Below are 14,764 nucleotides of genomic sequence, written 5' to 3'. Positions count from 1 at the left end.
TAACCTAACTAAGTGAAAGAGCAAATTTATTTGGATCAAAATCCTAAAGAAAAAAGAAATACTTTTACTGCTGAATATATTTTTCAAAACAAGTTATGTTCATATACTACCTAAAATGCTTAAAACTGTAAGAGTAGCTGCTGACTTCTCTCATCATCCCAGGTTATCAACTGTGGAAACTGACAAGCCTAACTCCAATTTCTTTATTCCCAGAATCAGTAGCTTACCTTACAGCCTTCACAAGCATGAACTCCATAGTGGAATCCTGATGCCACATCCCCACAGACTTTACACAGTAGAACCATGCCACTAAATTCTAAGACACAAACAGATATAAAAGTATAAAGCTGGAAGAAAAACTTCAACCGTTTGCTTTCTTTCCAACTGATTCCAGTTTATTTTATTCAATTTGTAAGTACTTTAAAAAGATGCAAAATCTACTTTTATAATGCAAAAATATCTTTACACTAAATTACCAAAAGAAATCTTAGTGTTCTTTTAAATCACAGTTTATGGGGGGCACCTAGCTCAGTCGGTTAAGCATCCCACTCTTGGTTTCAGCTCAGGTCATGATCTCACAGTTCATGAGATGGAGCCCCGTGTCAGCTTCTGCCTCTGATAGTGTGGAGCCTGCTTAGGATTCTCTCTCCTCCCCTCTCTGCCCCGCCCCCCCCACTCGCTCTGTCTCAAAATAAATAAATAAAATTTAAATAAAACACAATTTATGGGACTGCCAGAAATATCTGAGAGCTAGTTTTTTCCTTTCCTGATGATTTTAAGCATACACTGAAATTTTGTTAAGGGTAGAGTTACTTTTACACCATATATGCAACCAGAACTAAAAACAATTCTCCTCAGTAAGAATTAAAAAGTCATACAAAAAGTCAATTAGCAGAAGGTGCGAACAGATGTCTCCACAGGCTGCTGTACAATACTAAGTTCGATTCACCTTACAGGCACCATTCCTCCCCTGTATCAGCCAGTCTTACCTCCACACTCACTCAGGGGTCCAAATTCCACCACTCATTTGGTTATCCCAATGCTGCTTTGTTTTCTAATTCCAAATGTTCCTAGCTCCAACTTCATGAAAGCAAACCCCTTCCTACAACAAGTTAAGTACTCTGTTCTAGAAACCGGATTCAGTACCAAGAGTCCAGAAGAAAGGCAACTGTAAAAATGTGGTAAAAGGAGCTACCCTCGAGGAAACACAGGCAGAGTGCATAACCACGTACCTTGTTCTGTGTCAAGAACGAATTATGACAGCCCTAGGCCGTAACGTTTAAAATCATCACTGATTTCTTCTCTAACTACTAAACTATGATTACCCAAAAGAGGGTGAAATTACACTCAAATGAAAAACTGATCCAATAAGCCCCACCTGCAATTAATGGCACCAACCCTTGAAAACTAAAGTAACTTACTTGTCACTCCACTGTGACTCTTTGTCATCCCCGGTGCACTCGACTTGGTTGTTTTCACAGAACAATCTATTCGATCATTCTTCAGGATGCCTTCAATACTGGAGAGATCACCATTTTTGGGATTTCCGTTGTTATCAGAATTAGAGCTATTCGGAGAAGATGGGACAGAAGAGGAGGAGGACTGGAAACTGTTCTCAGAACCCTCACTGTGACAAGAGGCAGGGCTAGAGGCTGAGCTGGAAGAACTGATATAGGCAATCACACCTCCTAGAAAAAGACGGGAGAATTCAGATTAATTAGATACACAATATGTTTTCTCCTTTTTGAAATCTGAACAGTAAAATCACTAACCTTAGAAACAGGTTGCTGACTAAATGTCAGTTGACCCAAAAAGGAGAAAGTAACTTATTTCCTTATTACCTATTATTAATTCTTCCTGCTTCCACAAAGTTCAAAGAACGTATCACTTCCACGGATTCAAAAAATGAAAAGGCTCTCACTGGCTTAGTTATTCTGAACACAGAAAGATCTGAACCTAAAGCTTTTCATTTTCCAGTTTTTTTTCTAAAAGGAATGAAAAACCTTCCTGAGTGACTACACAGGTTAGAGTGAACAATCTGTTTCATCCATGAAGAAATCTATTTCTGGTCCTCTCTTTGCCTCCTTCATTATACCTTTGTGTGACACAACCCTAGAAACAATGACTTCAGCATTTGCCTCCCCCAGCACTTGGCTAAAACATAGGTTAACCAAAAACAGATGTAATACTTGGAACTCCAGATAATTTATGTCAAAATGGGAAACTTTTCATCCTTTTGCTACCAGAATCTTTGTTTTGATGCTGAAGACTTCTACCACTAGCCACTGATCACCAGTTCCACGCTGTCCCTTCTCCACCTGTTTCTGCCACTAGATTTGCAGACACACTTACCTGCAAACAGCTCTTAAGGAATCCAGACTCGCCACTTGTTCTTCTGACTCGCTACTTACAATAAATGTTAAAGAGGCTGAAAGAATGCATGCTATAAGAGAATAACATTAAGGCTGATGCTAATTCTCTCTCCACAGAGCTACTCTCAAAATACCATTCACAACTTCACCAATATAACCTCCACAACCCCTGTGAAAACTGGCCTTGCCCGCTTAGAGACTGTAAACCTCCCACGTTAAGAAATAAGATTTAAAATTCTTTTTAGGGTATAATTTCAAACATCTTCCTTCAAAGATGCAAAGTGCTGCAAGAGTAATCTCATAGCCAAATATATTATTTTTCCAAGTCGCAGGCCAAACAACTAATTCTTATCTCTTCTGCCAAGATCTGTGGTTTCTTTTCCTCTTTCCTCTATCATCAACAAACATTTGTGGGCTTTTTCATTATGATATAAAGGTAAAATTATCTCTTCTATCACTGTCTTGAACTCTTAAACAAACCTACTGTTTACCTGTTTCCATCTCTTTCTCACCTAGACCATAAGCACCTAGGTGCAGGTACACAGTGTCTCTTAATTCTCTATACATGCTTTACAGGTAATAAGCCTGCCATAGATATTTTTAAGACCTACTTCTCTGCCTTTCTGAAGCCCACATTTAATAACATGGACAGATCCCAAACAGCATAAAGCATTACTAGGAAGCATAAGCAAAACAAGGCATTTCTGACAACAATCTAACTATACAGAGTAATAAGTGGAGAGTTCTACACATTACCTAAGTAACAACTGCAATTTAAGTACTCACTCTGAAATAAAAACCTTCTCTGAGATGTGATTCCCCCATCTTTTTATTTTTAGATAACAGCCACACTTTATAAGTCAAAACACACACACACACACACACACACACACACACACACACACACACACACACACAATATGCTGAGGCCAAACCAATTCCAAAGACAAAGACATTTCCATTTACAGAAAATTTAAAAATGGGCAGAGGAATATTGAGTCACTTTTAGTCTGTCGTGTTGAAATAAGGTACCAGACGTGTAGTTAAGTACCAATTAAACATATCCAGAATGGGAAGCTCCTGAGAAGTAAAGCAAAACCATTACTCTTAGGGATTTTGGTCACAACCCAAAAGAGAAGTTAAAATGGTACCTACTATGCCAGGAAAAACAGAAGAGTTTACTATACACAAATGCAACTAAATGTACTTGAATTTTAAAGACAAAAATATAAATAATGTGGAGAATTCCATCCACTTTTCCATTCACTAAGCACATGCCTGCCATGAGTCTTGAAGTTGGAGGAGTGACTGTTCTTTCTAGACTAACCCACCTCCCAGATGTTCTCTTGGCATGTGCTTATCTTTCCAGAGTGAAACCAGAGCTTTATGATTACTATTAGAGCTGCAATGTGTTCCCCACCTATAAACCAGTCATTCTCAAAGTGTGATCCCTGGATGAAGGGCTTCAGCATCACCTACAAATCTGTTAGAAATCCAAGTTCTCATGTCCCACTCCAGATCTACTCGATCAGAAACTTTAATCACCCTCTTGGTGATACTGATACACAATAAAGCTGTTACACAGTAAAACTGGGACTGTCACAAGCCAATGTCTTTACCTGTGCTCAGTGGAAGAAAATACAACCAAGGGTAATCTTAGTAAGAGAAATTTCATCTACTGCTAATTTTGAAAGCTCCTAAGAAACCAAATATAAAGGAGGAAAGCTTCCTAACTCTGAGTTTATTCTCATAAACTCATATGTAAAATATGTATCATCAGAACAACCTGGTGCTTTTTCAAAACACATGTTTCCAAGGCCCTGCAGAAACTAGAGAAGACCCCTCAGGAATGAGCATTTTTAATTTTTAACAAGTTCCCTAGGTAATTTGTTTCAATGTTGAAGTTTAGGAATAGCTACGATCACTGAATTAAAGCACAAATTGGTTCATAGTTTTTAAAGTTGATGTTTTCATTGACATAACTGCCTAAATACCCTTAATACATTGTGAATCCAGAGAGAAACAATTTTAACTTGGAAAGCTAGCAAACGTCGTATTACTGGGTAAAACCATGTTTTCATAAAACTTTAGAAGTTCATATCCGAAATTCCAAGTGTTAGCAAACTGCTACTTTTTTCACGTGTGTACACCCAGAATTGAATCCAAAGGAAAATATTAGTCTTCAATAAATTCCCAGAGGAAGGTCTCAAAGCTATTTGTCTTATTTAAAGTACTACCACTTTAGGTGGTAAATTCACTTCCTTACATCTAAAGATGATGCAAGATGAGAAACTAATAGTTTTCCTTAAAGTAAGACTTTCTTGGGGCCAGCATTTGAGAGAGCCTTGTATGTTCACAAGGTCTTCTGATTACCTCACCTTAGAAATAAATTTGCAGAAATCAGAGCTATCCCTAATGGCTGGGCAATGGAAGGTATTAAAGCACTGACTGGGAAGGTATTGTTATTAACTACACAAAATGCACCTTCCTTTCAAAACCTCCAAAATCAAACCTAAGAAAAATTACTGAGCTAGTATCGATCCAGTTAATATCCAATTCCTATCTTTTTTTTTTTTTAATTTTTTTTAACGTTTATTTATTTTTGAGACAGAGAGAGGCAGAGCATGAACAGGGGAGGGGCAGAGAGAGAGGGAGACACAGAATCTGAAACAGGCTCCAGGCTCTGAGCTGTCAGCACAGAGCCCGACGCGGGGCTCGAACTCACGGACTGTGAGATCATGACCTGAGCCGAAGTCGGACACTTAACTGACCGAGCCACCCAGGCGCCCCTATCCAATTCCTATCTTTAGGGAGTTTAACAATCATTTACAACAAGCATTTATGCCAGGCACCATGGTATCAAAGATGACCCATCTAGAAGCAGCTACATTCTCCTAGCAAGACCTTCGACACTGATTTAGCTGTCTTAGCATCTACTCTTGCTACCAGACACCAACCTACTGTCCAGATGGTTAGTAACCCAAATGGGTTACATTTTAATTTCCAAGAGAGTAATACTAATCTAATACTTCCTCAGCCTAATGAAGGGAAGTGAAAACTACAAGTCACAAAGTACCTACCAAATGCCAAGAATAAAATGACACAATTTCATGTCACATTTCAACCTCACAAGAATTAACTTCCATTATCCCATTTTTCACATGAGGAACTTAGAACTCAGAAAGGTGTAATATAAATACAGCTGCTAAGTGGCAGAGCCAGGAGTAGAGACCCAGGCCAGAATACAGACTATCATTTCTTACTGTGAAGACCTGGGCAAGCAAGTCACTTTCGTTGTCTCTAAATCTGAGTTACCTCCTATATAAATGGGCATATCTGCCAGCTTTATTACAAGATTAAAATGAAGTGTAGTGTTCATACAAGGTGATTATTAAAGTGGTTTTTACACATAAGGTTTTTGATGATAATGCAAGAAAGGTAAAATCCCCGAACCAGCAAGTCCCAACACTTCCAGAAACAGGCAGAATGTACTTCTTAGATGCCTCAAGCTAAAATTAGCTGAGACAGTCTTCTCTATTTTCAGCTGGGAAAAAAAAAAAAAAAAAAAATCCCTGGAGCTGAGCCAGGTTCCCAGGCAAGGGCTTACCCAGTGGTCAACTTCAGACAAGCTAGAAGTCAATATCTAATTTTATACTGCTGGGAAGCACTTACTGTTGGCCATATATTGGGGTTTTCTTACCCCAATTCTAGGCTTGCCCATCACCAAAACCCTCCCACTCCCACTGCCCACCATCCTGGAAAGTATGCTTGGGTTCAACTCCTGACTGTGCCTTGTGACTTAGAATGAAACCATCAAGAAGTTTTAGTTTTCTCATTTTAAAAGTAGGTTACTAACAATTTCTACTCACAGGATGGTAAAATAGATCTAATTGAAGCACTAAACTTCCCATTGTGTCCTGAGTGTCAGGGCTCCAGAGAACAGCATGGTCCCTTCCCTAAAAAGCCCTGTAGACCAACTGAAGAAAGAGCTGTGTTAACCATTCATTCCAGTGCAATGTGAGAGCACTGTTTCATATAAATAACTGTGAACCACTGAGGATCACACAAGAGTACCACAGAAGGCAAAGATCAAGAGGGGCAAACAAAGCTAGGGGACAATAAGTAGGGTCTTGAATTTTCCACCAGCGATGACCCTCTACCATTACAAACCAAGTGGATCCATCTCCTTCACCCCCAAGAGGACAGGACCACCAAGTTGTGCATATACCATCAAATGCTATGTGGACTTAAACCTAATAAGGCATAAAGTAGCTTGTGCTCCCCAAGTGGACTTTCTGGATTCAAAATCTGGCTCCATCACTTGCCTGGATAAGTTAATTAACTACAATCGACCTAGCCCTTCATCTTCAAATGGTGACAACAGTACCTTCATAAAATTAACATGAGGTGTCAAAGTAGTAACATATGTAAAGGACTTGGCACATAGTATGTACTTGACATTTACTGGTGATTATTATTTTACCATCATACTGAAGAGTTCAATCAGAAGTGTTCAAAGAAAACTAACCCTCCCTACCCTTTCTTCTTTCCTTTAATTCTGAATGTGGTATATGGACCCAGTGGTTTCCCTGTAGGTTATTTCTACACTACCTTCAGAATCCCTTAACTCCGTTGACTAGTCAAGCAACCTCCTACTTCCGAGTCTTCCCATGATCTTGATTTTTCTCTTTCCAAGTGACTTCTTTCCCCTTACCTCTCTCTGACATTTTCTTTCTAACTTAGGAGAAATACAGATTTGTAAAAACAAGAATGAACCATGTGGGAATGTTTTCCTAATTCTTAAAATGTGAGCTACAGCCAAGGTTATGAAGTTTGTGCAGTGAGTTATTTAAACCTGGTATACTCACTCAGGATCTGTGACAAAAACGTATGGAGTCAATTTCTGCCACTTCACTATTTCCCATCTACATTAGTCACAGATAAGACAGAGACACAATATGTTATGAATTATAGGACAGTTAGATGAAATGGTCACTAGTTGAACGTGTATTGTACTGATACGATCATGTCAAAAAGGGATGGGTCAAAGGTGTGCCACACAGCACTCGATTTGGCTCAGCCCTGGTCAACATTTACAACCTGAAGGAAGTTAAAGGGAAAACTTATCAATTCTCCCTCTAACAGATATATGGCAGAAATTGTTAGTATACTGGATAATACCTTGAGAAAGGCTGAACATGAAGCCAAAAGGAACAAGAGAAAATAAGGTCACTGCAAATTCCTCAACTTCAGGTCAATTATCTGCACAACGGAGGAAACCTAGCTTCAAAACAGTTCGCGTGAAAAGGTTCTAGTTTACTGCAAGGTTACTGTGAGTCAGCAAAGCGAATAAGCCACAAAAGCTCAGCCTGCCAGAGAATTCATTTGCAGCAGAATCCAAAACTCGGAACTTGGTAACGTTCCAACCGTTTCCGCAGGAGGCTATTCACTACTGGGTGCTACAGCCCAAAGGGCAACAAGGATGATGATCAAAACAACACAGAGCAAGGACCAAGTAATGAGAACTGAAAACGGAACGAGTGGGGTGGTATGTTGACTGGGGTGGTTGGTACGTTCAACAGTCACCCAAAGGAAGTTTTATTATTTGTAGCTCTGAAAGGCAAGATTCAAATCAGTGATACTGTTCCAGGAAGGTTCAAACCAGACAAAAACTTTCTAGTGATCTGAGCGAGCCCACCTTATGAGGCTGCAAAGCTGGAAAAATTCATTCAGGCTAAAGGCTGGCTTAAAATAAATTCAATCTGGTAGTTTCTAAATTCTTATCAAGCAAACGCTGAATTCCATTGAGTTACCCAATTTTTTAAAAAATATCCTCAAAAGGTAAGCAGACTCAGAGGTAATTAAAACACAGAAAACACTTTATTTCTACTGTTGGTGGAAAACTCAAAACACGTTGGTCTTCGAGGCATAGGTTTTAGCGCACATAATAACTTAAAAAATATAAACTGGCTTCTTCTGTAACCTCACCGGCTTCAGGCGTGAGGGTCATCATTGAGGGCAGACACAAGGCCAGAAGGGAATACGGTATTGTTCTCTGGCATTGTAACAGGAAATGTAACCAAAATACTGATAAAGCCAAATTCTGCTTCTCAGGTTCAACAAAGGTCGGCAACCAATGGGTTTAAAAAAATTAACTGAAATAAACAATGACCAGCCTTTCATAAAGTCTGGGACTCACTTAGGATCACCTGAGTCATCCTGACCCTACGTGATCTGAATGATAAGCTATGGGTGTGATCTATAGGCTCCCAGCCCTAGGGGATCTTCGAGACATTTTTATGACTTAGGGTGTGTAAGACAGGTCACGTCCTAGAGCAAACCATTTTTCTTGGAAATAGTGAAGCAGCAGCACAAGGGCGAGTGCCGTTCCAAGCGCACGGCGTTGCTCGACATCGAAGCACCTCGGAGCTCCTTTAAGGCGTCTCGCGTTGGGAAGCACGAAGCCTTCCCCGAGGAACCTTTCTCGGCCAACGGTGCGCCCTGACCCCGCACTTCTTCCTCAGCATCCGCAAGGTCTGCTGCGGGTGCGTCTGCCCGGCCCCGGCTCCGCGCGTCGGGGTCACCTCCCCGACGCGAAAGCGGCAGCGGGGGCACTGCGGCGTCCGCGCCCGCCTCGGGACCGCCCGGGCGCGAGGTTCACCGCACGCGCACGCGCGGCCTCCTCCGCAGTGTGCAACCCCGCGGGGGAGGAGGGAATCGCGGCCACGTCACAGCCCGGAGGGTTCCAAGGGGGCGGGGCCTCCCGGAAGGCTGCGGCACTCCCCGCCGGCGCGCGCGCGCACCCGCCCCCACGTGTCCCTGCGGCCCCGGGGAATGTGGGTCACCGAGCCGAGCGGCCTCACGTGTCCCCGCCCGCCGCCGCCGCCTCAGCGCCCATTATGTAATGCCGCGTCACGCGCCCGCCCAGCCAACCGGCGCCCGCGCGCCGCCGAACGTAAACACAGCGCGCACGTGGCTCGCGCGGCCGGGCCATGTGAGGGGGGGGCCGGGCCGGCGCCGCCGGGCCGCGCTGCGGCGTTGCAGGGAGCTAGGAGGGCGGCCGTGGAGCGGCACCGGGGGCGACGCGGGAACCGGGCGCGAGCCAGTACGCACCGCGCAGCAGCCCACCCTACCAGCCCTGGGGCCGCCCCCTGCCGCCGTCCCCCGAAGTGCCCCAGCGGGCTCCGATCGCCCCTTCCGCCGTGCCCCCAACCTCCGCAGTCCTGCTCTTACCCGCATTCACCTCCATGGTGCCCTCCGGGAGGGGACAGAAGCTGCCCGCTTCCCGCAGAGGTGGCAGCGCCGCCTCCGCCTCAGCGCCGCGCCGCCCCGGGCTGGAGGCAGCGGTGGTCGCGGAGCCCCCTCATGGGCAGGGCGGTCGGGACGCCCGGAACCCGGGCCCCGCGGCCGGAGAGCGGGCTGCAGTGAGAAAGGGCGGCGGCGGCCGGCGAGCGGCGCTCCTCGCGGAGTCCCTGACAACAAAAGCGGCGGCGCGGCGGCTTCCTGCAGCCAGCGCACCGCGGCGGCGAGGGCGGCTGACGGGGAGGGCAGCTGCGACCATGTGACCCGCGCACACACCCCCTCCCTCCGCCCGCCCCTCTGCCGGCCGCAGCGGCGACTCCGCCCCCTCGCTGCCGCCTGCTCTCGCCTTCCCTCGTTTCTCGCTTCTTTCCTTCGTCCCCCTACCCCCTTCCCCATTTCCCTCCCCAGATCCTTTCTCTTCTTTCCCCTCTTCCCTCTCCTCCAGGCTGACCTTCCCGCCACGGATTGGGAGCACCCCCCCGTTACGTCCCCCTCCTAACCCCCCACATGACACTTCGGGTCACCTCCCGATTGCTACCAAGGGCCGCCCCGAGGCGCGGAACAGACCGGCCTTTCCGGACCCGGGGCCTCACCTCCCTACAGGTCCTGCTCTCTCACCCGACAGCCCGTTAAACGCTGGAGTCTTTGAGGGTAGATCCCATTTTTCTTCACTCTGCACCCCCTGGGTTATTTCTTCCAATCGCATGGCTTAAATGGACCTGTGTTCTGAGGATTGCCAGATTTACACTTCAAACCGAGACCTCTCTGAGCTCCAGATTTCTACTTTCAGCAACCCATTTGATTATGCCAGCTTGATGTTCCTTAAGCATCTTAAATTTAAGGTGTGGACAGGTGTATGCATGTGTCAGAACTCAATGCACACTTATGATTTGTGCATTTCACCTTGTATGTAAATTTTATGTCAAAAGAAGAAACTGGAAATAGATGACGTGTGCTGAAGTATGCAGAGGGAGGCGCATTGATGTCTGCAATTGAAATGTATTACAACAGTAAGATGGGCTGACGGATGGAGGCATAGATAAAATGTATAGACGTATATTAAGATGTTAATTGTAGATGTTATATATGGGTAATCCCTGTAAAATTGTTTTCCAGTTTGTTGTTTGAAAATGTTCAGTAAAGGGCGCCTGGATGGCTCAGTGGGTTGAGCGTCCAACTCCTGGTTTGGGTGCAGGTCATGATGCCGGCATGGGGGGTTTTGAAACCTGCATGGAGCCTGCTTGAGATTCTCTCTTGCTCTCTCTCCCTCTGCCCCTTTCTCTCTCTCTCTCAAATTTAAAAAAAAAAAAAAAAAAAAGCTCAGTATAAAATGTTGGGGGAAATGTAATGTGTAAAACATTTTTATGTGTGCAGCACTCCTTCTTCTTCCCCCTCATCCACTGCATACTCACACATGCTTGTTTCTTCCCCCATCTCAGTCTTTACTATTTTGGTAAATCTTCCAGTTCCTGAAACCAGCAAATTGCATTTCTTCCATACTCTCCCCACCCCCCAACTCTGCCTTCTATACCCTGTTCAATCCTTTAACAAATCTGAGCTATTCTACCTTCATAATATGTCTTCAATTTCTATGCTTCTCACCAGCAGCATTACTAATAGCATTACTCTAGACCGAACCACCATCATCTCTTGCCTGGGCCACTGTAATAATTCCCTACCAGGGAGCGGGACTGTTCCTTGTATCCACCTACAGTCACTTCTGCCTCTCAAAGTGTTATTTTTTAAATGAAAATGAGATCCGGGTGCCTGGGTGGCTCAGTCAGTTAAGCATTCGACTTTGGCTCATGTCATGATCTCATGGTTCATGGGTTCGAGCCTGGTGTTGGGCTCTGTGCTGACAGCTCAAAGCCTAGAGGCAGCTTCAGATTCTAGGTCTCCCTCTCTCTCTGCCCCTCCCCCCCCCCACCCCATCTCTCTCGGAAATAAACATTAAAAAGAATTTTTTAATTTAAAAAAAAGGAAATGAGATCATTTTCTGCTCAAAACCCTCCTAAAAGCTTCCTATTGCACTTTGAAGAAACTCCATTGCCTTAGCCTGACTTGCAAAGCCCTGCACAAACTGTAGGCCCTGCTTCTCTTTGGAAGGCTCGCCTGCCAGCTTCTAAATGCTGTTTTCTAACTACAAAGGTCTATTTTCTTCCCTACCTCAGGGCTTTATCACTGTATGTGATGCTGATGCAAGAGTTCCCCAGGCTACACTTTGTAGCTTGCTTTTTCATTTTATTTATCAACCACCATCTGTTTCTGTGGCCAATATGAGCAATCTAGAAGGAAGAAAAGAAATCATAAAAGAGGATATCTCTCTGAAAAGGCTACATACTGTATGGTTCCAACTATATGACATTCTGGAGAAGGCAAAGCAATGGAGAGAGTGAAAATATCATTCATTGCCAGGGGTTGGGGAGGCAGAGGGATGAAAAGGCAGAGCACAGAGGGATTTTTAGGGCAGTGAAACTGTTCTGTATGATACTACAGTGGTGGATACATGTTAAATGTACAACCAAGAGTAAACACTGATATAAGCTATGGACTTTGGATGATTATGAGGTGTCAATATATGTTCATCAGCGGTAACAAATGTACCCCTGTGGTGTGGGATATTACTAGTGGGGGCTGTGTATGTTCATGAAGACAGAATAGATATGAAAACTCTCTGTACTTTCTGTTTACTTTTGCTGTGAATGTAAAACTGCTCTAAAAAATAAAGCCTATTTTAAAAGAGAGAGAGAGAGAATACTACCATTTAAATTTGAAAAGGAGAAGAATGGAATTGAAAATAAGCTATTGCAAAGGAAATAAGACCCTGTCTTCCATAATGTCTATGAGATAAAATCTTTGTGTATGAGCCTCATGTTTTCAAAAGGCTACCTCTTTCCTGTGAGACACTGTGGGTAACTATCAGAGGTTATAAAGCTACAACCCTGGTCAGTCACCAGCCACACCACTGGCCACGGGAAACATTAGGTTCGTCAGTGCCAGAGGAGGATGCTGAACAGCATCCGGGTTGGGCAGTCCCCAGAGTGCTGTAGCTGCAGTGGAAATTGCCTTTAGCTACTGTCATTCCAAGGAAACTTACTTATTAACCCTGTGGGGTCTGTGGCTCAGTCTGTAGGGATTCTCAGACTATTCCTAGATTTCTACCTACTTCACCTTCCTCATTCCTCTGACCAAAATAATAATTCTGCTGAATGAAGTAACTGTGTCTTCAAAATTGTATTCAAAATGCAAACTGGGGGGCACCTGGCTGGCTCAGTCAATGGAGCATGCAACTCTTGATCTCAGGGTTGTAGATTCCCATGTTGGGGAGAGAGATTACTTAAAAAAATAAAATCTTTGGGGCACCTGGGTGGCTCAGTCTGAGCGTCCAATTCGGCTCAGGTCATGATCTCACGGTCTGTGAGTTCGAGCCCTGCGTCGGGCTCTGTGCTGACAGCTCAGAGCCTGGAGGCTGTTTCAGATTCTGTGTCTCCCTCTCTCTCTGCCCCTCCCCTGCTCATGCTCTGTCTCTCTCTGTTTCAAAAATAAATAAAAACATTAAAAATTTTAAAATATAGACTCTTTTTTAAAAATGCAAGTTATTTCCTGTGAAAGCTTCCTCATTAATCCTTATAGTCCACTATCACCAGGGTCCTAGGAAACTAAACACAGGATAGGTCAATCTGGACGTGGAGAGGGAAGAGAAGAGCCTAAATATTAGAATCCTCTAGTCCCAAGATCCAGTAAAACAGACCAAGTGAAGTACTACAGTATGAGAACCTTGATGAAGGAGAGTTATGAGGAAAAAACAGATGGAATTTTTTTAAGTTAAGGCCAGTTAATTAACTAATTAGTTTTAGAGCGAGAGAGTGCGTGCGCGTGCAAGCAACCTGACTCAGGGCTCTATCCCACAACCTTGAGATCATGACCTAAACCGAAATCAAGAGTTGGACAATCAAGTGACTGGACTGAGCCACCCAGGCGCCCTAAGTTAAAGCCGGTTAAAAATGTTTAAGGTCATTCCTAATTCTAAAATGTCCTAATGATGGGGCACCTGGATGTCTCAGTCAGTTAAGCATCCGACTCTTGTTTTAGGCTCAGGTCATGATCTCACAGCAGCTTGCAAGTTTGAGCCCCAACCCCCCCCACCCCCCCACCCCCCCACCCCCCCCACCCCGGTCTGGGGCTCTGTGCTGACACAGCGGAACCTATTTGGGATTCTCTGTCTCTCTCACTCTGCCCCTCCCGCATGTGCGCTCTCTCTCTCTCTCTCCTGTGCTCACCCTCTCTCGAAAATAAACTTTATATAAATAAATAAATAATAAATAAAATGTTCTAAAGAATACTGCAAGTTCCCAAACCATAATAACATTCCACTTCACCTCCTCTATGCCCTGGTTCAGGAGTTCTCAAACATTTTGATTTACACTCTTACAATGACTGAAGACCACAAAGGGCTTTTTTGTAGGGGTACATTTATCCATATTCACCTATTAGAAATCAAAACAAATGCTTAAAACACAAGCATACACAGCATATATGTCACAGAGCAGTGGCATCATCACGTGTCAACAACTTTGGCGGTTTCCTCTGCCACAGCAAATGGCGATTGCTAGGGATCGTGATATTTGTGATGTACTTTCTTCCAGGCTCTTTTTTTCTTTACCGTTCCAGTCAAAGCTTCTGTATCGTCCCTCAATTCTGTATCAAAGTGTGCATTTACTCTAAATTCAAAAAATTGTCTATACTTATTTTTTAACTAGAAAAGTAACTTAATTACATTATAACTAAATAATAAACATTCAACTTAAATACCAATTATGCCTTGCATATGTATCACTAGGTGAATCCTATCTTCTCATTTTATGTCCTCATAAAATATTCAAATAAATATTCTATCCGTGCATGAAAAAATGTCAAGATCAGGGATGTGTTTATGTGAAATATAGAGACAATGCACACATCCAGTATGCACTAGGATACAATAACAATATCTTACAAGATACAATGGTTAAAGTGAAATATAGTCCTACCAAAAGAGTCAGCTTTGTTTAACAGAAAAATATTTTTACACTGTTCCAGTTTTAAAATTT

General features: G+C 43.6%; 1 protein-coding gene across 2 annotated transcripts in view; it reads right to left on the bottom strand.

Annotated features, from left to right (window-relative positions):
- The window catches only part of NR1D2 (nuclear receptor subfamily 1 group D member 2), a 29,173-nt gene extending 19,246 nt beyond the window's left edge, over positions 1-9,927 (bottom strand). Inside the window, exons 1-3 of one of the 2 annotated variants that reach the window (XM_060638532.3) lie at positions 9,606-9,927; positions 1,422-1,688; positions 228-316 (exon numbers count right to left, since the gene is read on the bottom strand). In XM_060638532.3, the coding sequence (XP_060494515.1) occupies positions 228-316; positions 1,422-1,688; positions 9,606-9,621 (372 nt within the window). In that variant the 5' untranslated portion in view covers positions 9,622-9,927. Of the gene's footprint in view, positions 1-227; positions 317-1,421; positions 1,689-8,713; positions 8,865-9,605 lie in introns of those variants that run through there. The other variant, XM_078432405.2, reaches the window with a different exon arrangement.
- Positions 9,928-14,764: the final 4,837 nt, after the last annotated feature.

This window comes from Panthera onca, chromosome C2, assembly GCF_046562875.1.
Source record: "Panthera onca isolate mPanOnc1 chromosome C2, mPanOnc1 haplotype 2, whole genome shotgun sequence".
NCBI lineage: Eukaryota > Metazoa > Chordata > Mammalia > Carnivora > Felidae > Panthera > Panthera onca.
This window is presented reverse-complemented; position numbering and strand designations above follow the sequence as displayed.